Below are 21,763 nucleotides of genomic sequence, written 5' to 3'. Positions count from 1 at the left end.
TTGTCAAAAGAATATGAAAACTCTCATTTGAAATGATAAATGCATCCCAATGTTCATAGTAGCATTATTTACAATAGACAAGATATGGAAACAACCTAAATGTCAGTTGATGGATAAATGGATAAAGAAGATGTGGTCTATATGTAGGACAGAATACTGCTCAGACATAAAAAAGAATGAAATCTTTTCAATTGTGACAATTGTTAAGTGAGTTGTATTATGTTAAGTGAAATAAGTCGGAAGGAGAAAGACAAAAACAGTACCAATTCACTCATGTGGAATCTAAAAATAAATAAGTAAGCAAAACAAAAACAAACTCATAGACACAAAGAACAGATTGGTGGTTACCAGAGGGAAGGGGGTTGTTAGAGGTTGAAATGGGTGAAGAGGGGTCAAATGTATGGTGATGGATGGTAACTAAGTTTAGGAAGTTATCACTATGTAATAAATACAGATGTTGAATTATAATGTTGCACATCCAAAACTTACATAATGTTATACACCAGTTTTAACTCATAAAAAAATGAGAAACAAAAAACAAAGAACAATGGTGAATAGAAAACAATGACACATTTGGTAGATATTAATCCATCTACATCAACAATCACTTTAAACATCATTGGTTTCAATACATCAATTAAAAGACATAGACTGTCAGAGTGGATACAAAACATGAGACCTAACTGCATCTTCTCTACAAAAAAACAAACAAGAAAAAACCCAACCATGTTAACTATGAAAACAGAGATAGATTAAAAGAAGAGGGATGGAGAAAGATAGACTATGCTAACATTTATCAAAATAAAGCTGGAATAGCTACATTAACTCCAGAAATAGATGACTTTAGAGCAAGGAAAACTATCAGGGATAAACAGAGCCATTAAATATGATAAAGGAGTCAATTCTCCCAAAAGACACAACAATTGTTAATGTACCTACCAAGAGAATGTAAAAATCTATGAGAGAAAACCTGACAGACAAGGAAAAATAGATTAATCCACTATTATAGTAATGGACAGATTAGGCAGCAGAAAATCAGTAGACACAGTTGAACAGCACCATGTAGCAACTGAATACAACTGACATCTACAGAATACATCAAACGACATCAAAATACACATTCTTCTCAACTTCATATGGAACATTCACCAAGACAGAACACATTCTGGGCCATAAAACACACTTTAACAAATTTAAAAGAAGACAAATCATACAAAAGTATTCTGACTACAATAGAATTAAACCAGAAATCAGTAACAGAGAGCTAGCTGGAAAACCCCAAAATACTTGGCAACTGAACAACACATTTCTTTTTTTTTTTTTTTAAAGATTTTATTTATTTATTTGACAGACAGCGATCACAAGTAGGCAGAGAGGCAGGCAGACAGAAAGGAGGAAGCAGGCTCCCTGCTGAGCAGAGAGCCCAATGCGGGGCTCGATCCCAGGACCCTGGGATAATGACCTGAGCCAAAGGCAGAGGCTTTAACCCGCTGAGCCACCCAGATGCCCCTGAGCAACACATTTCTAAGTAATGTATGGGTCAAAGAAGTCTCAAGAGTAACAAACAACACTGGGTGTTATATGCAAACAATGAGTCATGGAATACTACATCAAAAAATAATGATGTACTGTGTGGTGAATAACATAATAGAATAAAAAAATAAATTTAATTAAAAAAATTAAATAAAATGAAAACACAACTTATCCAGATTTGGGGCATGCAGCAAAAGTAATGCTCAGAGGAAAATTTATAACACTGGATGCACTTATTAGAGAAGAAGATAGATCTAAAATCAATCATCAAGGTTTCCACCTTAAGACACTAGAAAAAGATCAGATTAAAGCAAGCGGAAGTGAAGAAATGATAAATAGAAGAAATTTATGAAATTTTAAAAAATCAATATGGAAAAAAAATCAAGGAAATTGAAATCTGGGTCTTTGAAAAGATGAATAAAACTGATTAACCTCTAGTCAGGATAACTAAGGAAATAAAGAATGAAGACAAAAATTACAAATATCAGAAATGAAGGAAGGGCCAACACTATTAATTCCATTGACATTAAAAAGATAATAAAGCATGGGACGCCTGGGTGGCTCAGTGGGTTAAGCCGCTGCCTTCGACTCAGGTCATGATCCCAGGGTCCTGGGATCGAGTCCCGCATCGGGCTCCTTGCTCAGCAGGGAGCCTGCTTCTCTCGCTGCCTCTGCCTGCCTCTCTGCCTGCTTGTGTGTTCTCTCTCTCTCTCTCTGGCAAATAAATAAAATCTTTAAAAAAAAAAAGATAATAAAGCAATATTACGAACTCTATGTCCTCAAATTTGATAACCTAGCTGAAATGGATCAATCCATTGGAAGATATAATCTGTCAAAATTCACACAAGAGGAAACAGATAATCTAAATAGACTTTGTGTTATTATACTTGTGCTGCCTTAACAAAATATGGTAGACTGGGTTGCATGAATAATGCAAATTTACTTTCTCAGAGTTCTGGAGGCTTAAATTTTGGATCAAGGTTTTGGCTGATTTTGGTTTCTGATGAGACCTCTTTTCTTGGCTGGTAAACAGCCTCTTTCTCACTGTGTCCTCACATGGCCTTTCCTCCATGTGTATATGGAGAGAGAAAGCACTCTGTTAGCTCTTTTTTTTTTTTTTTAAGATTTTATTTATTTATTTGACAGAGAGAGATCACAAGTAGGCAGAGAGGCAGGCAGAGAGAGGAGGAAGCAGGCTTCCCGCTGAGCAGAGAGCCCGAGGCGGGGCTCGATCCCAGGACCCTGGGATCATGACCTGAGCCGAAGGCAGAGGCTTTAACCCACTGAGCCACCCAGGCGCCCCTGTTAGCTCTTTTTTTTAAAGGACATTAATTCTATCAGATAAGAACCATACTTTTATGACCTTATTTAAAATGATTACTTCCTTACAGGTCTCATCTCCGTATACAGTCACACTGGAAGTTAGCGCATCAACACATGAATTTGGGGGGGACACAAATATGCAGTCCATAACTATATCTATTAAAGAAACTGAATTGATAATTAATAACCTACCAAAACAGAAAGCACCACACTAAGATGGGTTCTGGAGAATTCTTCCAAACTTACAAGAAGAAATTCTACCAATTCCTTACAATATCTTCTAGAAAATGGCAGAAGGAATACTTCCCCAAATCCAGTATTATCCTAATACCAAACTAGACAGAGATAGTATAAGAAAACAACAGACCAATATCTCTCAAGAACATGGATACAAAAAATCTCAACAAAATATTAGCAAACTGAATCAAACAATGTATAAAAAAGAATAACACACCACAACAAAGTGATATTTTTCCCAGGTAGGTAAGGCTGTTTCAACATTCAAAAAATCAATGTAATCTAGTACATCAATAAACTAAAGAAGAAAAAAAACACATGATCATATCAGTAGATACAGAAAAGGCATTTGACAAAAACCAGTAACCTTTCATGATCAAAATTCTCAGCAAACTAAGTATAGAGACCAATGTCCTCAACTTGTTAAAGAACATTCACAAAAAAACCTATGGCTAACACCACACTTGAAAGTGAGAAACTAGAAACTTCCCACTAAGATCAAGAAAAAAACAAGGATGTTCCTTTACAACACTTGTCAACATCATACTGAAAGTTCTGGCTAGTGAATTAGAAAAAGAAATAAAAAATGTATAGATTAGGAAGAAAAAATTAAATTGCTTTTGTTTGTAGATGACATAATTGCCTATGTAGAAAATCAAAAAATCTGAAAGAATTGACAAAAAAAACTCCTAGAACTAATAGGCAAGTATAGCAAGGTTGCAGGATACAATGTCAACATACAAAATCAGTCACTTTCCTACATATCAATGACAAATAAGTGGAATTTGAAATTTAAAAACACAGAACCATTTGCACTGGCACCCCCAAAAGTGAAATACTTAGCTATAAATCTAACAAGTCACGTACTATATGAGATCTATATGAGAAAAACTACAAAAATGTGATGAAAAATATCAAAGATAATTAAATAAATGAAGAGATATTCCATGTTCATGAATAGGAAGAATCCATACTGTTAGGGTTTCAGTTCTTCCCAATTTGTTCTATAGATTTAATGCAATCTCATTCAAAATTTCAGCAAGTTATTTTGTGTATAATTAACAAACTGATTCTGATGTTTATATGGAGGGGCAAAAGACCAAGAATAGGCAACAGAATATTGAAGAAGAACACAACTGGAAAACTGACATTACTGGATGTCAAGACTTGTGATAAAGCTACAGTATTCAAGACAGTGTTGTATTGGTTAAAAAAAAAGACAAATAGATCAATGGAACAGAATTTTGTGGATTTTCTATAAAGTTCACTTTACATGAAGATGCAAAAGACTCAGAATAGCCAACACAGTATTTAAGAAGGACAAAGTCAAGGACTGACACCACCTGACTTCAAGACTTACTATAAAGCTAATTGAGTCAATACTACAAAAGAATAAATATAGATCAGTGACACAGAATAAAGAATCCAGAAACACACCTATGTAAACATAGCCACCTGATCTTTGGCAAAGAAGCAAAGGCAGTATAATGGATAGTCTTTTCAATAAATGGTACTGGAAAAACCAGATATCCACATGCGAAAAAAAAAAAAAAAGAATCTAGACAGAGACTTTTCACAAAAATTAACTCAAAATGGATCATAGACTTAAATATAAAATGCAAAACTATAAAGTTTCTAGATTACATAGGAGAAAATCTAGATGACCTTAGATATGTCGATGATTTTTTTTTAGGTACAGCACCATAAGCCATGAAAGAAAGAACTGGTGATAATACTATTGTAGAGAAATGTACAAATAAAATCACGATTTAAACAGAGCAAAACCCTGATATCCTTCTGTGAGAAGGCATCCTCATCCATTAGTTTTCCCAGGCAATTTTTTAAAAACAAATAAAGAAAAATCAAGTAACTTACAGAAGAAGATTGGCACATAACAAAAAGGAAAACAGCAGCTTGTCCTTCTCAAATAGTGATCGGCATATATTACAATATAAGTTGTATGTGAAGTGGTCATTTAAATATCGTAGGCGCTTTTCCAGAATTTTGGATTTGTTACTGAAAGGTTGAAAAACAGGCAAATATATTGAGTCAAACAAAACTAAAAAGAACAAGTAACACATGAATTAACACATAAGTATCCATTGTTAAAAATACGAAACTACACACACACACACACACACACACACACACACACACGAGTGCATATAAAACTGGTGAAATCTGGGGGTGCCTGGGTGATGAAGTCAGTTAAGCATCCAACTCCTGGTTTTGGCTAAGGTCCTGATCTCAGGGTCGTGGGACAGAGCCCTACAGAGGCTCTGCGCTCAGCACAGGGTCTGCTTGAGTTTCTCTCTGTCCCTCCCCATCTTCTCTTAATAAATAAATAAAATCTTTAAAAAAGAAAAAAAAACTGGTGAAATCTGAATAAGCTCTGTGGATTTCCTGGTTTTGATACTGTACAATAATGCAAAATATTACCACTGTAGAAACTGAGTGAAGGATACATGGGACCTCCCTGTATAATTTTGTTTGTGCAACTTCTCATAAATTTATAGGTAAAAAATATGGTATAAATCTATGAGAAAATGAAATTGGATTCACACCATCTCTCTATTTTCAAAATTCTAAACTTACTGTATTCCAAAATGACTGAAAAACAATCAGTTAATTAAAAGATACCTATATTAAACAGCTATTACAGTGTGAGATTTATGTTGGGGGAAACTGTAAAAGACCAAAAACTATGAAACATTTTTGTCCCAAAGAAACATCAAATCTAGATCAAGATGTACATATTTTTAAAAATATATGAAAAGTCAGAAAATATTTGGACAAAAGGTTACTTCTTGTTATGGTTCTGGCTGATATTTTTCTTCTTTATACTCCTATATGTTTAAAATGTTATGTGTTTCTTTTTTTTTTTAGTTCAAAGATTTTTCAGTAATACTGAAAGGAATGTAAGATGATACACCCATTCTGGGAAAGTTTGCCAGCTACTTTTAAAAAAATAAACAGGCAACTACCACATGAACCAGCAATTGCACTCTTGGGCATTTATCCCAGAAATGAAAACTTATGTTCACACAAAAACCTATACAGGCAAGTTTAGAGTTTTATTCATAATAGCTAAAAACTGGAAATAACTCAGTTGTCTTATAGTACATCAATATCATTAAATACCTCTCAGCAGTAAAAAGGAACAAACTACTGACACACGTAACAACCTGGAAAAATCCCCAGAGAATTAAGTTGGGTGAAAAAAAGCCAATCCTTAAAAGTTATGTGCCGTATATGGGGCACTCGGGTGGCTTAGTCGGTTAAGACTCTTGATTTTGGCTCAGGTCATGATCTCAGAATCAAGCCCCCATGCTGGACTCTCCACTGAGCGGGGGAGTCTACTTGAGATTCTTGCCCTTTACCCCTCCCTGCCCACCCCCCTGCTCATGCTTGCTCACTCTCTAAAATAAATAAATCTGATTTTTAAAAAAGTTTTGTGCTATATTATTTCATTCTTGAAATGATGAATTTACAGAAATGGAGACTGGATTAGTGGTTGTTGAAGGTTAAGTTGATGGTAGGGATGGGAAAGAAATGGGTATGGCTCTAAAGGGGCAGCATGGAATCCTCATGGTGATCCAAGTGTTCCCTGTCTTGACTGTATCAACATCAATATCCCGGTTGTGATCTCGTAGGTTTCTTGCATAGGTTTCCAAGATGTCACCATGGGGGAAACTGGGTAAAGAGCACACAGGATCACTGCACTATTTCTTTTTTTTTTTAATTAAGATTTTTATTTTTTTAAGTAATCTCTATCCAACATGAGGCTCAAACTCACAACACCAAATCAAGAGTTGTATGATCCACCGGCTGAGCAAGCCAGGAACCCCCGACTGTATTATTTCTTATAACTGCATGTGAAGGGCACCTGGGTGGCTCGGCTGGTTAAACATCTGCCTTCAGCTCAGGTCGTGATCCCAGGGTCCCAGGATGGAGCCCCACATCGGGCTCCCTGCTCAGCAGGGAGTCTGCTTCTGCCTACCCCTTCCCTTGTGCTCGCTCTCTCCTCGTCTCTCACTCAAATAAATAAATAAAATCTTTAAAAAATTGCATGTGAATCTACATTTATCTCAAAATTAATTTTATTTTTATTTATTTTTTTAAAGATTGATTGATTTATTTATTTGAGAGAGAGAGAGAGAGAGAGAGTGAGCGAGCATGAGGAGGGGGAGGGTCAGAGGGAGAAGCAGACTCCCTGCTGAGCAGGGAGCCTGATGCAGGACTCGATCCCGGGACTCCAGGATCACGACCTGAGCTGAAGGCAGTTGCCTAACCAACTGAGACACCCAGGTACCCTCAAAATTAATTCAATTTTAAATTTTAGTTTAATTTTTAAAAAGAAATTTTCTGGCCCATGGAAAGGGTTTGGAAGAATAGGGGATAGTGACGCTTCTCTGAGTAGACCTTTTTGTACAAGGATATACTTCTGGAATCATTAATGGCTTGTGTGTTCAAAAATATAATAAAATTAGGGCGCCTGGGTGGCTCAGTGGGTTAAGCCTCTGCCTTCGGCTCAGGTCATGGTCTCAGGGTCCTGGGATTGAGCCCCATATAGGGCTCTCTGCTCAGCATATATATATGTGTATATATATATAAATATGTATATATGTGTGTATATATATTTGTATAAATATATATGTATATATTTAATATATATATTAAACCAACCAGGATTTATATATATATATTATTAATATATATATATTAAATCAACCAGGATGAAGAGAAAACTAAAATGAAATACAAAAGAATCCCCAAACCAACAACAACTGAACCTAGCTGCATTGCACATGAATAATATCACCATAATGAAGGGAGAAAAACTAATCAAGTAACTTTTTAATATATATTTTTTATGTCTCAAAACAAAAAGACTGATTTTCCATGTGTACATATGCATTTAATTCTCTTCAGTACACTCAAGAATCACTGGATTTCCTGATCACTATATCATATAGCAAATCTATGTTTAATATTTTCAGGAACTCCCAAAATATTTCCAAAGTGGCAATCCTGTAAAATCCAGGATTTTACAATCCTGCTGGCAGTGTATGAGGGTTCTGAGGACTCTACGTCCTTGCTGACACTTGTTGGTGACATTTATGTCAATTCCTCAGCTTGAAGGGGGAGTCTGCTTGAGATTCTTGCCCTTTTGTGGACTGTCTCCTCCACTGTGGACTGTGTAAATTCAAACTCCAAATCCCAAATGGGAGAGGTCAGATATTTCAATCACTCAGGAGAGACTGTCCTACCAAGAGCTCACGTAGATTGTACACGTTAGGCTCAAATCATACTTTTATTCTATTTGACAAATACAGCAGATACTAAATATTAGATAGTGTGATAAACACTTCATAGATATTAAATTCTCATAACAATTCTCAAAGGTAGATACTATTATTATCTCTATTTTATAGATAAGGAAAATTGAGGCAATTACAGAAAGGTTAGCTGACTTGCCTGTATCAATGTAGATAGTATGTGTTGAACTGAGACTTAACCTCTTGCTCTAGTCTGACTCCCAAATCTGTGTACATTCATTAACTGATTAAAGAGAAAATATCTAGCAATTAGAAATGTGGACTGAAGCTTTTTAAAAAATATTGCTTTTTTTAAGAAAGATTTTATTTATTTACTTATTTCAGATTTTATTTACTTATTTGGGAGAGAGAGCACACATGCACAAGAGAACAAGAGCCTGGGGTGTGGCAGAAGGAAAGGGAGAAGAAGTCTCCACACTGGGCAGGGAGCCCGGACACAGGGTTCAATCCCACGACCTTGGAATCATGACCTGAGCTGAAGCCAGACACTTAATGGAATGAGCCACCCAGGCTTCTCTTAAGATTTTATTTTTAAGGGACGCCTGGGTGGCTCAGTTGGTTAAGCGGCTGCCTTCGGCTCAGGTCATGATCCCAGCGTCCTGGGATCGAGTCCCACATCGGGCTCCTTGCTCGGCGGGGAGCCTGCTTCTCCCTCTGCCTCTGTCTACCACTCTGTCTGCCTGTGCTCGCTCGTTCTCTCTCTAACAAATAAATAAATTAAAAAAAAAATTAAAAAAAAAAGATTTTATTTTTAAGTAATCTCTACACCCAGTGTGGGGCTCAAACTCACCACCCCGAGACCAAGAGTTGCATGTTGTACTGACTGAGCCAATGAGGCACCCTGGGACTGAAGCTTTTTAGAGGTCTCAAGGGTGGAGAACAGTATTGGAGTTGCCAGCATGGATAAGTCAAGTGCCATATTAAAATATTTAAAAGAGGTGGGGGAAGGACTAAAGCTAATCCTTCTATGCCTATATCTTGGGTAGGGGTGAAAAAAAACTTAGAATAAAAGGGGGCTTTCTCTCTCCCTTTCTTTCAACTCTTCCATATTTAAAATTTTTTTTGTTTGTTTTTTTGTTTGTTTTTAGAGAGAGAGAGAGAACACGAGCAGGAGAGGGAACAGGAGAGGGAGAGAGAATATCTCAAGCAGACTCCAAATTGAATTCAGAGTCCCACATGAGGCCCAATCTCACCACCTTGAGATCACCACCTGACCCAAAACTAAGAGTCGGATGCCTAACTGACTGCACCACCCAGATGTCCTTTAACTTTTCCATATTTTTAAATCTTCTATAATGAATACATACTACATAATAAGAAAAAAGTTATGTATTTTTAATGGAAAGTATGGTGAAAGTCTAACATAAGGAGGATGAATGAATCTAGGAATGTTTACCTGTCATGAATAGAGTTGATATAAAGGTTGACAAACCAGGTGAGAGAGTACTGGTACATGGGATCAATGTTAGCCAGGTCTGCAATGCTGAAGAATAAGACTGATGAATGTTTAGCAATGGCTCTGTAGCCTTCTCGAGACTCTGCTATTTTGAGTTCCGTTTTTTCTGCAATCTAGAAGAGAACAATCCAATAAATAGGAAATATGTTTTTTAATTATGTATTTTTCATATAATAAATTTTATATTTAAAATAACCCCAAATTCAATGACAAAATTATAGAGGCATAGTTTATAAGAAAATGCTTTATTATGCTAAAAGTTGGATAGAAAGAAAGGGAAAGGCAAGAAAGAACTAGGGAGGGAGAGAAGGTTGAAGAAGACAGGGAAGAGAACAACGGATAAAAAATAGTTTAAAGTTGTGTTTTTTGTTTCAGAAATACCAGAACTGTCAATCTTTGCTTATTCTTTGTCTGAATCTGACATGTGTCTACTAATGTCACTCATCTTGTTTTAATAGGTCAGAGAGAGGGAGAAAGAGAGCATGTGTACACGTGTGTTTACGATGTCAACATGCACACCAGAACTCAGCTCAAAGTCTGGCAAAGTAGATATTCAGAAATAGTTCTTAGCTGATGGGGTTAGACATTAAGAGTACCTTTTTAAACTAGCTTCTCATATGTTTAACTTTTCTGGATAGAATATGGATGTTAGTTAATATTCAACCCCAAAAGAAAAAAAATTCTCCAAGATAACAGCTTTCCAATTGACAACTCAATCTGATAGATTGCTATTCTATAGGGAAAATGTGTAGAGGATTTATCCACCATTTCTCCTCCTTTGGACACGCTATGCAGACACTGCTGAATGAGTGTACCCGTGTATCATGTTCATACTGAATGATCCTGTTTGTAGCTGATTCAGTCAGGAGGTAGAGATAGAACTGGACCCAATACAAACTAAATCAATTTTTTCCCCAGGGAATTAGAACTTTAAGACCTCAGAAACTGAAGTCAAGTGGTACTGGGCATTCCTACTAGTAAAAAATAATGGAACCAAATTTGGTTTCTACCTTCAAGACAAATGTATGAAGGAACAGATACAATAGTTTTACAGGAGACACTAGTCTTTTTACAGAGCAGAGAGGTACAGATGAGGACTACTCAATCTTAGAGAGGGACAAAGAGCATAGAAACATTCCAATTATTCTTGATGTCTGTATATACTTCCATAATTGGGAAAATAAAATGCTCCTTGTATTTTTTTTTCAGTCTAGTTGACACACAATGATACATTAGTTTCAGGCGTACAACATAGTGATTAGATAAGTTTATGCTATGTTCATCACAAGTGTAGCTACCATCTGTCAGTATAGGGTACCATTATAATATCATTGACTATATTCCTTATGTTGCCCTTGTATTTTTCTAATTTGAGCTAATTTGAATAGGCTTCTGTTCCTTGCAAACAAACTTTCCCCAAAATTATACTGGAAGCAAACTGAAAAAGAATAAAAATGTTGACAATTAACAAGTCAGGAAATGACAGATATTGGCAAGGATATGGAGAAAGGGGAACCCTCTTACACTATTGGTGGAAATGCAAGCTGGTGAAGCCACTCTGGAAAACAGTATGGAGGTTCCTCAGGATGTTAAAAATAGAGCTACCCTACAACCCAGCAACTGCACTACTGGGCTGTTTACCCCAAAAATGCAGATGTAGTGAAAAGAAGGAGCACATGCACCCCAATGTTCATAGCAGCAACATCCACAATAGCCAAACTGCAAGGAGCCGAGATGTCCTTCAACACATGAACAGATAAAGAAGATGTGGTTTATATATACAACGGAATATTACTCAGCTATCAGAAAGGATGAATATATACTACTTACATCAACATGGATGGAACTGGAAGGTATTATGCTCAGTGAAATAAGTTAATCAGAGAAACGCAATTATCAAATGGTTACACTCATATATGCAACATAAGGAATAGTGCAGAGGACAACAGGGATTGGTGGGGTAACTGATGGGAAGAGATCAAAGAGGGAGACAAACCATATGAGACTCTGGACTCCAGGAAACAAACAGGGTTGCAGAAAGGGAGGTGGGTGCGGGGACGTGTAACTGGGTGATGGACATAGGAGGGCACCTGAAGTGATGAGCACTGGGTGTTATACTGAACTGATGAATCACTGAACATTATATCAAAAACCAATGATAATTGGCTAATTGAATTTAAATAAAAACATTTTTTTAAAAATGTTGCTAGGATTTCTTTTCACCTGCTGTTTCTTTGTTATTTCATTGGACATCATTTTAGCGGAGTCTAAGACTTTAATTGCACTTTCATCTTCTAAAATGTTCCCTTCTGAAGATGATAGTGTTTCTAAAATTTTTTTTTCTATATCTTTTAGCTGCTTCTTATTAGCTGCAGACTGAAGAATAAGGGCATTTCGTTCCTCTTCTAATTCTGGTCTAAAATGATAGAAACGTTTATTCTAAATTTATAGTACTTTATTTAAATTCATATCTAAATACTAGATATCACAACTTTGCAGACATTTAAATAGCTTTGTAGATATGCAACACAAACTAAGATATGTAACACAAACTTTATCCTAAGGAAAAAAGTTAATTCCATACAAATGATAATTTGAGAAATCTGAGCAAAAAAATGATCACTAATTGTATATATGTAAAATGTGGCAAAAACATGTACCACAGTAACTCTAAGAATGTGTTAAGTTTATCCATATGGCTGAGATGGTATGTGAGGATAGGAACTGGAGAAGAAACACAATAGTCAACTTCTTATCTACTCCTTGGCTTTGTCACAGTGTTATTTTCATCATGTCTTCCACAAGAGCAAAAAAGATGACTTGTCATACAATTGTCTTTTCAAGTAAAAGATAAAACTGGCACTTAACAACTTCACAAAGTGTAAAACTTCAAAATAACAATTCAGCATGTTATAGAATTTGTTAGGACATGGTGTGTCTTGGATACTATGTAAGTAGGATTCATATATTGGAAGTAACAAAATTAATGATTGTGTAATTTCACTTATAATATGCTTTCATGTAATAGACTGCTTGATGTTATGTGAAGCTCCAAGTGGAATCAGAGATTTCCTTCAGGAAGTAATTCTTTACTAGTAGCTGTGTCAGGTTATCTTAATATCTTTTCTTTTTTTTAAAAAGATAATGCATGTTAGTAATAGAAAAATACATAAAGAGTGAAAAAATAATAAAAATTACCCATGATCTTATCACTCTCACAGATGATCACTGTTAACATTCTAACATATTCCCTCCCAAACATTTTAATATACGTGTATTAATATAATAAATACATATATCCATTCACATGTATATATAACTATATTTATATTTATAAATTTATATTTATATTTAACTATATTTTTATACAATATTACCCATACCATGTATAGTTTTGCATCCTGCTTTTTCATTTTTTTTAATAAAGATTTTTTTTTAAAGATTTTATTTACTTATTTGACAGAGACAGAGATCACAAGTAGGCAGAGAGGCAGGCAGAGAGAGGAGGAAGCAGGCTCCCTGCTGAGCAGAGAGCCCAATCGGGGCTCGATCCCAGCACCCTGGGATCATGACCTGAGCCGAAGGCAGAGGCTTTAACCCACTGAGCCACCCAGGCGCCCCCTGCTTTTTCATTCTTATCTAAGTATTTTATCACTCATTTTTATTTCATTATTTCACCATATTATTCAAATAGTTCATCATTTCAGTGACATCCTGCATTTTAATCTTTGGACATATTTCTGACACAGCATATATTCTCCTGGGTGAACTTTTTTGGCTCAAACAATCAGATACAAGTCAGAAGTAATGATATGTCACCTGAATCCTACTACCCATACTAAAAGTCCAGTATAGCATGGTTGACTTATAACTTACTTATAGAATGGCAATTTTCCCTTTTGAGAGAGAGAGGGTATGCACATGAGCAGAGGGGAGGGGCAGTGGGAGAGGGAGACAGAGAATCTGAAGCAGACTCCACACTCAGGACGGAGTCTGAAGTGGGGCTTGATCTCATGACCCAAGCCAAAATCAAGAGTCAGGTGCTTAACCAACTGAGCCACCCAGGCACCCCAAGGATGGCTATTTTAAAGGACTATATACTTAAAATAACAAAATGTAAAATTTGATAAGGGTTTGAAATAATCACATAACAAAAGTATTAATGGCCTAGAAATATTCCTCTCTAGACCATCTGGAAGCATATAAGAAAATACATACCTCTCCTTTGCAACAACAATACCTAGTAACTGATCTTCAAGTCCTTCTGGAGTTATCATGAAATTGAGTAAAGACACCTTTGTAGCCAGTTCTGGCATATAGTGTGGATTTCTCAGTTTTGTGGTGATATAAAATTTGAAATCAAAGGAATATTCAATAATGACCTCACCAAGTCTGATGCAATCAATGCCACCTATGTTTCAGAAAACAAATGCATGGTAAGTAAGCCAAAGTTGTATAGCCCCTCCCTCTGTTAAGGCTGTTCCCAGGTTACAAGTAAATGGTCCTAAAGTAATTTAAAATAGAACAGAGATGTGACAAAGTCATAGGGGCAAGTAAGCAATTATACACCAGGACTCATTCATTCTGGGATGGCATGAGACATTTTCTCTGGTTATGGAGCCTTCCAAATTAAGATACCTTTTTATCTTACCTCCTCTATCAATTCTCAATCATGATTCCAAGATTATTTATATACGACTGAAGCTCTTAAAAGTACTAGAATTTGTTATGGAAAGAGCCCAAATATCCACCAACTGATGAATGGATAAAGATGTGGTATATACATACAATAGAATACTACCCAACCCTCAAAAAGAATGACATCTTACCATTCGCAATGATGTGAATGGAGCTAGAGTGTATTATGCTAAGCAAAATAAGTCACTCAGAAAGACAGACACCATGTTTTCACTCATACATAGAACTTAAGAAACAAAACTGATGAACATAGGGGAAGGGGGGAAAAAGAGAGGGAGGCAAACCATAAGAGACTCTTAATTATAGAGAACAAACTGAGGGTCACTGGAGGGAAGGTGGGCCAAGGATGGGCTAAAGAGTGGTGGCTATTAAGGAGGATACTTGTTGTAATGAACACTGGGGCTTATATATAAGTGATGGATCACTAAATTCTACTCCTGAACCCAATATTACACTATATGGCAATAAACTAGAATTTAAATAAAAACTAAAAGCCAAGCAAAGAAAAAAAAAAGTACTAGAGTGTGGCACAGATAAAATTTTTATAAGCAGAAGACTTAAGGTGGGCAATGTTTACTTAAAGTCAACTCTAGTCACATTAACCATTACTACTCATAATAATGGACTTTGTAACTCCATGGTCACAAGACAAAGAGATTTCAGGCTGGCCTCTTTATGTTCTCTACTGAGTAACAGTCTAGATAACAGTGGTTAACATAATGAACAGAGGGCAAGATATTTATTTTAGATTACCTGACCAAAATTCTTTCCTGATACTTGTTCTAAATTTCTTTTCACATATAATAATGACACAGAAGTTCTGAGTTATTAATATTATACTTAAATTTATGTGGTGATTTTCTTGCCTCAAAGACCACTGAACCATCTTTCAGTTCTAGCAACTATTAATTAACTTGTACCTTGTTTAAAAGTTTGTCTGAGTAGTAAAGGCTCCAAAGAGGGGTCCAGTTCTTCACCAACATTTTCTAATAGAAGTGGAGTTCCGAACTGAATACAGTTTTCCAGTGTTCTCATATAGTCTGAATCGGATAGCTTAATAACACTAAGCTGATTTTCTCTTTCAGAGTTTTTGATCCACTTATTGGCTTGACCCTGTGGGTCAATCATTAAAGGCCTAGAATATAATAAGAGACATTCTGAGAGGAATACTTAGATGTTAATTTTTTTAATTATGTAATTTAAATAACAAACACCATCAATCTGTACAAAAGCAAAGTGTTTCACATACATTATCAGGATTAATCTTCACAAGAGTCCTTTGAGAGAAAAGTAAAAAGGAGTTTTATTGTCATTCATTTATTCATTTTTAAGATTTTATTTATTTATTTGACAGAGAGAGAGAGAGAGTACAAGCAGGGGGAGCAGGAGGCAGCGGGAGAAGTCGGTTCCCCCTCAGCAGGGAGGCTGATGTGGGCTCCATCCCAGTACCCTGGATTCATGACCTGAACTGAAGGCAGATGCTTAACCAACTGAGCCACCCAGAGGCCCCAGTCATTTACTTTTGAAATGAGGAAATTCAGTCTCAGGGAGTACTTTGTCCAGGGTTCCAAAACTAGTTCCATGTCAGAAGTATAATCTTGTGAACCTCTAAGCTGTGCTCTTTCCAATATAATGCACAATCTTCATGGTAATTTTAATAAATGACATCTATTAACATAATATAAAAATAAAGCTATTTATTTGATAAAAATTTAAAGCAAGAGATCCACCAGCCTCTAATGGATTTCCTCAGGTTTGAGTAGAACCATAAACTAATTTCCAAATTTTGTCTGGTATATATTTGAGGTCTATTTAATAAATTTTTCTATGTAATTATGGTAAAGGCTTTCTGTTCAAAAACAAATAATTCATGGTTGAAGATATTGAACATATGACCTGCTTTCTTCTTCCTCAGTGATGATACTAACTGTCCTAGGTTCCTTTTATATTCAGTACAGTGCATTAAATCATCTTTAAAAAATGTTAGTACAGAAAGGGGAGTTTTTGTCTCAAGTTGTTTTGGCTTTCTCAGACATTGTCTTTCTGTTTCAACTTCTAGGGATAAAATCCCATTTTCCTTTGTCCAAAAACAAAAAACAAAACACAAAACCTCTTTAAAAATGTTCCTTTCCTTTCCAAAGACAAAACAATCAGCATTTTTCAGAGCCAGAACAAATAACCCTAAAATTTGTATGAAACCAATACCCCGAAGAGCCAAAGTATTCTTAAAAAAGGAAAGCGAAGTGGGAGGTATCACAGTTCTGGACTTCGAGTTATATTATAGCTGTAGTAATGAAGACAGTATAGCAGTGGCACAAAAGCAGAAACATAGATCCATGGAACAGAACAGAAAACCTACAAATGAATCCACAGCTATATAGTCAACTAATCTTTGACAAAGCCGAAAAGCATGGAGAAAAGATGGTCTCTTCAACAAATGGTGTTGGGAAAACGACAGCAACATGGAAAAGAATGAAACTGGACTACTTTCTTATATCATACAAAAAATAAATTCAAAATGGAGGAAAGACCTAAACATGAGACAGGAAACCATCCAAATTCAGGAGGAGAACACAAGCAGTAACCTCTTTGACATTGGCTGTCACAACTTCTTATTAGATAGGTCTCCTAAAACAAGGGAAACAAAAGCAAAAATAAACTATTGAGACTTCATCAAGATAAAAATCTTCTGTACAGTGAAGGAAACAATCAACAAAATTAAAAGGTAACCTTTAGAATGGGAGAAGATATTTGCAAATGACAGATCGGAAAAAGGGTTAGTATCCAAAATATATAAAGAATTTATAAGACTCAATGCCCCCCCAAAACAAATAATCCAGTTTAAAAATCGGTAGAAGACATGATTAGACATACATGTCTTTGGAAAAAATGCTCAACATCACTTATCATCAGGGAAATACAAATCAAAATGATGATAAGATACCACCTCACACTAGTCAAAATGGCTAAAATTAATAACACAGGAAACAACAATTTTTGGTGAGGATGCAGAGAAAGAGGAATCCTCTTAACTGCTGGTGGGAATGCCAACTTGTGCAGCCATTGTGGCAAACAGTATGGACGTTCCTCAAAAAGTTAAAAATAGAACTACCCTACATTCCAGCAGTTGCACTACTAGGTATTTACCCAAAGGATACAAAAATAGTGGTTTGAAGGGATCCATGCACCCTGATGTTTATAGTAGCATTATCAAAGACAGCCAAATTATGGAAAGAGCCCAAATGTCCATCATCTAATGAATGGATAAAAAAGATGAAATATTTATATACAATGGAATATTATTCAGCCATAAAAAAGAATGAAATATTGCCATTTGCAATGACCTGGATGGTGCTGGAGAGTACTGGAGAGTAAGGGAAATAAGTCTGTCAGAGAAATGGAGGGGAGGTAGGGGGGATGGATTAAATAGGTGATGGAAATTAAGGAGTGCACTTGTGATCAACACCGGGTGATATATGGAAGTGATGAATCACTAAATTCTACACCTGAAACTAATATTACACTCTATGTTAACTAACTGGAACTTAGATAAAAATTTGGAAAAGAAAAAAGAAAAACAATTCAATTAGTAGCTGACTGGTTGCTTTCTTTCCCAGCTCAAATTGTACTGAAATCCTATTAAAAATACAAAAAAGTGGGGTGCCTGGGTGGCTCAGTGGGTTAAAGCCACTGCCTTCGGCTCAGGTCATGATCCCAGGGTCCTGGGATCCAGCCACACATCAGGCTCTCTGCTCAGCGGGAGGCCTGCTTCTCCCTCTCTCTCTCTCTGCCAGCCTCTCTGCCTACTTGTGATCTCTGTCTGTCAAATAAATAAATAAAATCTTTTAAAAAAATACAAAAAAGTCCAGATACTAGTTAAAATTTACTTTTGATATCACAGCATACAGTGGGAAAGTGTTCTGGAAATGAGAAAGTTACTTTGCATACAGCTGCTTAAAAACTGACTAGATGAGATGCTTTTAGTACCTTTCAAGGCCCTGTTTAAATCTACTGGTTTCTTCCTTATATATCCTTGTTACTGGAAAAATATAGTATTGTTGATACCCTTGCAAAGAGTAGCAATTTTTGTAAATTAACATTTAATGCTAATCAATATTCTTAGTAATGCATAAATTAATGTTCTGGGAAGTACAATGTTTAGAGATTGTTGTTTATTCTAAAAGACATTCAATTTCCTATGTGAATATTAAATATATAAATGGAAAATTGAATATTAAATATATAAATGAATGTTAAATATATATGTGGATATTAAATATATATTATATATATAAATGGAAATATGTGAATATCAAATAGATAAATGGAAAATTGTATTGCATCCAGAGAGATGAGGCCCTGCCATAGAGTTTGTATTTCAAGAACAGTATAACAGTAATGCTAGCCTACATTTGAGATCCATGGGCAGTCTGAATTAGAAAGCATTACCCACCTATGCTTCTGGCAGAGGAAGTAATTTTGGAGGAAATGTTGCTGTTAAGTAGCCAGAATGGTGTGTTAATAAAGCAGCAAAGTATTTTCATTGTGGTTAAAAAGTAAGGAGAGTCAGATTTTGAGATATAGACACTAAAATGAGTAATTGGAAGATGATAATTATTTTTAAAAACTAACATTTATTGAACACTTATTGTGTATTAGGCACTTTCTCACAACATTTCTATAACGTAGGAGTTGTTATCATCACCATTTACAGGTGGGGCACCTAAGGCATTGAGAGGTCAAGTAAGTTACCCAAATCTCAAGATAGAAAGTGATAGGGGAAAATTTGAATTCAAATATCCTGACACTAGAGTCTGCACTGCTTCAATCACTGTACCATATTATAAACAAACAAACCTCTAGAAATCATGAACAAGCACAATAAGGATTCATTATGAACTATGGTTCTAGCAGCATGACTGGTTAAATAACCAAAAAATCCTCCTACCACCTAGTACTGGTAGATAAAATGTGACATTTTAAAAATACATAGGTGGCATACATTCATAATACATAAAATATAAGTATAGAAAAACACAGTTGCCAGAAACACAGGCAAAACTGAATTCCAGAACGGGAAGTATGGGGGCTGAAATGACAGCTAGCCTTGGGGAGACTGTCAGTTCTAATAACCTAGGGGCTCCTTGAGTCTGTATGGAGCAGGAAGCTAGAACTGAGACCCCTACATTAAGCTTATACCCACAAAAGGCTTGGTGAAATTACAGATAGAAAAAACCCAACTCAATGCATAAGGAGACAGGAAGGAAGTTTTTTAATTCCTGTCTTACATCCAGCTGAGAAAAAAAATCTCCTGAGAATCTGTAGCCATAGATTTATAGTTCATGCAGCTTTAGGGTGCAAGTTTACAGTATGTGAGCCAGGAAACTCTAAGCTGAGAAATTAACATGTATTGACCAGTAATACTCTCAGGAATCTTGGACAAAGTAAGGGCAAAGCAGAATTGCAGCTTGGGCCAGAGAAATGAAAATATCAAACCCTAGAGATTTTCGGGGTAGGGGTGAGAAAATCTCTTCGGCTAAAAACATAATACCTTTACCAACATTTGCCTAGTAGAAATCTCTTACTCTAGGAGACAGCTCAACTCATGATAAGACTGACTCAAGTACTAAAGGCATGGTGGAAGAAGAGACATGTCCATTTCCAGTGGCTAATACCATTTAGCTCAGTCCCCATTGTTAGACCCATGATATCTGGCATTCAAGCAAATATTATGAGATATTTAAATGAGCAAGGGAAAAAAATGCCTAAACATTCTCAGGAGACAAAGAAATTAACAGAAACAGAATCACAGATAACACAAATGTTAGAAAGAGTAGACAAGAAATTTTAAAATAGAAGGAGCAAGATGGTGGGGAGTAGGAGACTGGGATATTATCAGGTCCCAGGAGTTCAGCTAGATAGTTATCAAACCATTCTGAACACCTACAAACTCAACAGGAGATAAAAGAGAAGAAGAGCAGCAATTCTAGGAACAGAAAATCAACCACTTTCCATAAGGTAGGACGTGTGGAGAAGTGAATCTGAAGCAACGGGAAGATAGACTATGGAGGGAGGAGGGGCCAGTTCCTGGAAAGTGAAAGAGCAGCAGAGCACCAAATTGGAACTTTTAGAAATCTGCTCCACTGAGGGACATCACTCCAGAGGCTAAATGGGGGTGGAGCCCTCATGGGGACACTGTGGTCTCAGGACCTGCAGGCTCACAGAAAGACCAGGGGTGTCTGAGTGTCACAGAGCAGCCAGGTATCAGAGCAGGGAAGCCGGCTGCAGGGACGGAGCCAAGAAGTGGGCTCTCAGCTCAGGGTTACTTTAAACCATGATCTGAGGCACAGTCGGGCCACTGCTCTTTGAGACGGTACCCCACCAGGAACAGATCTGGGGAGACCCCCTCCTTCATCCTCTGGGAGAAATGGCTCAGGAGCACACTGCAGGAGACTGCTCAGTTTGGAGACTCTGAATGGGCCCATGCACCAGAGATAGAAACACGTGGTCACAAGCTGGGTGAGCATGAAGTATGGCCAGAGACCACGGGGACAGGAGTGACTGGACCACAAGGGGAGAATTTGAACCACATTGAGATACCACCTTACACCAGTTAGAATGGCAAAAATTAACAGGACAGGAAACAACATGTGTTGGAGAGGATGTGGAGAATTTGAGAGATAAGTAATACCATAAGACAAACAGTATTAGAATAATTGGGATTCTAGAACAAGAAAGAGAGAGAGGGGTAGAAGATATACTGCGGCAAATTACAGCAGAGAATTTCCCTAATTTGGCAAAGGGAACAAGCATCAAAATCCAGAAGGCACAGAGAAACCCTCTCAAAAGCAATAAAAATCATCTAATAGTAAAATTTACAAGTCTCAGTGACAAAGAGAAAATCCTGAAAGCAGCTTGGGACAAGAGGTCTGTAACATACAATGGTAGAAATATTAGATTGGCAACCTATCCACAGACACTTGGCAGTCCAGAAAGGACTGGCATGATATATTCAGAGCACTAAATGAGAAAAATATGCATCCAAGAATACTATATCCAGCTAGGCTGTCATTAGAAATAGAAGAAGAGATAAAAAGCCTCCAGGACAAACAAAAATGAAAAGAATTTGCAAACATCAAACAAGCTCTACAGGAAATATTGAAAGAGGTCCTCTAAG

At 36.4% G+C, this 21,763-nt stretch overlaps 1 protein-coding gene across 1 annotated transcript in view; it reads right to left on the bottom strand.

Moving 5' to 3' along the window:
- The window catches only part of DNAH12 (dynein axonemal heavy chain 12), a gene marked incomplete at its 5' end in the record, with an annotated part of 210,268 nt that overhangs the window by 36,183 nt on the left and 152,322 nt on the right, over positions 1–21,763 (bottom strand). Inside the window, 5 exons of the mRNA XM_080803013.1 lie at positions 4,969–5,109; positions 9,829–10,001; positions 12,112–12,304; positions 14,107–14,299; positions 15,507–15,721. Of these exons, the coding sequence (XP_080659139.1) occupies positions 4,969–5,109; positions 9,829–10,001; positions 12,112–12,304; positions 14,107–14,299; positions 15,507–15,721 (915 nt within the window). The remainder of the gene's footprint in view (positions 1–4,968; positions 5,110–9,828; positions 10,002–12,111; positions 12,305–14,106; positions 14,300–15,506; positions 15,722–21,763) is intronic.

Source organism: Martes martes, assembly GCF_963455335.1.
Source record: "Martes martes genome assembly, chromosome: 1".
Lineage (NCBI taxonomy): Eukaryota > Metazoa > Chordata > Mammalia > Carnivora > Mustelidae > Martes > Martes martes.
This window is presented reverse-complemented; position numbering and strand designations above follow the sequence as displayed.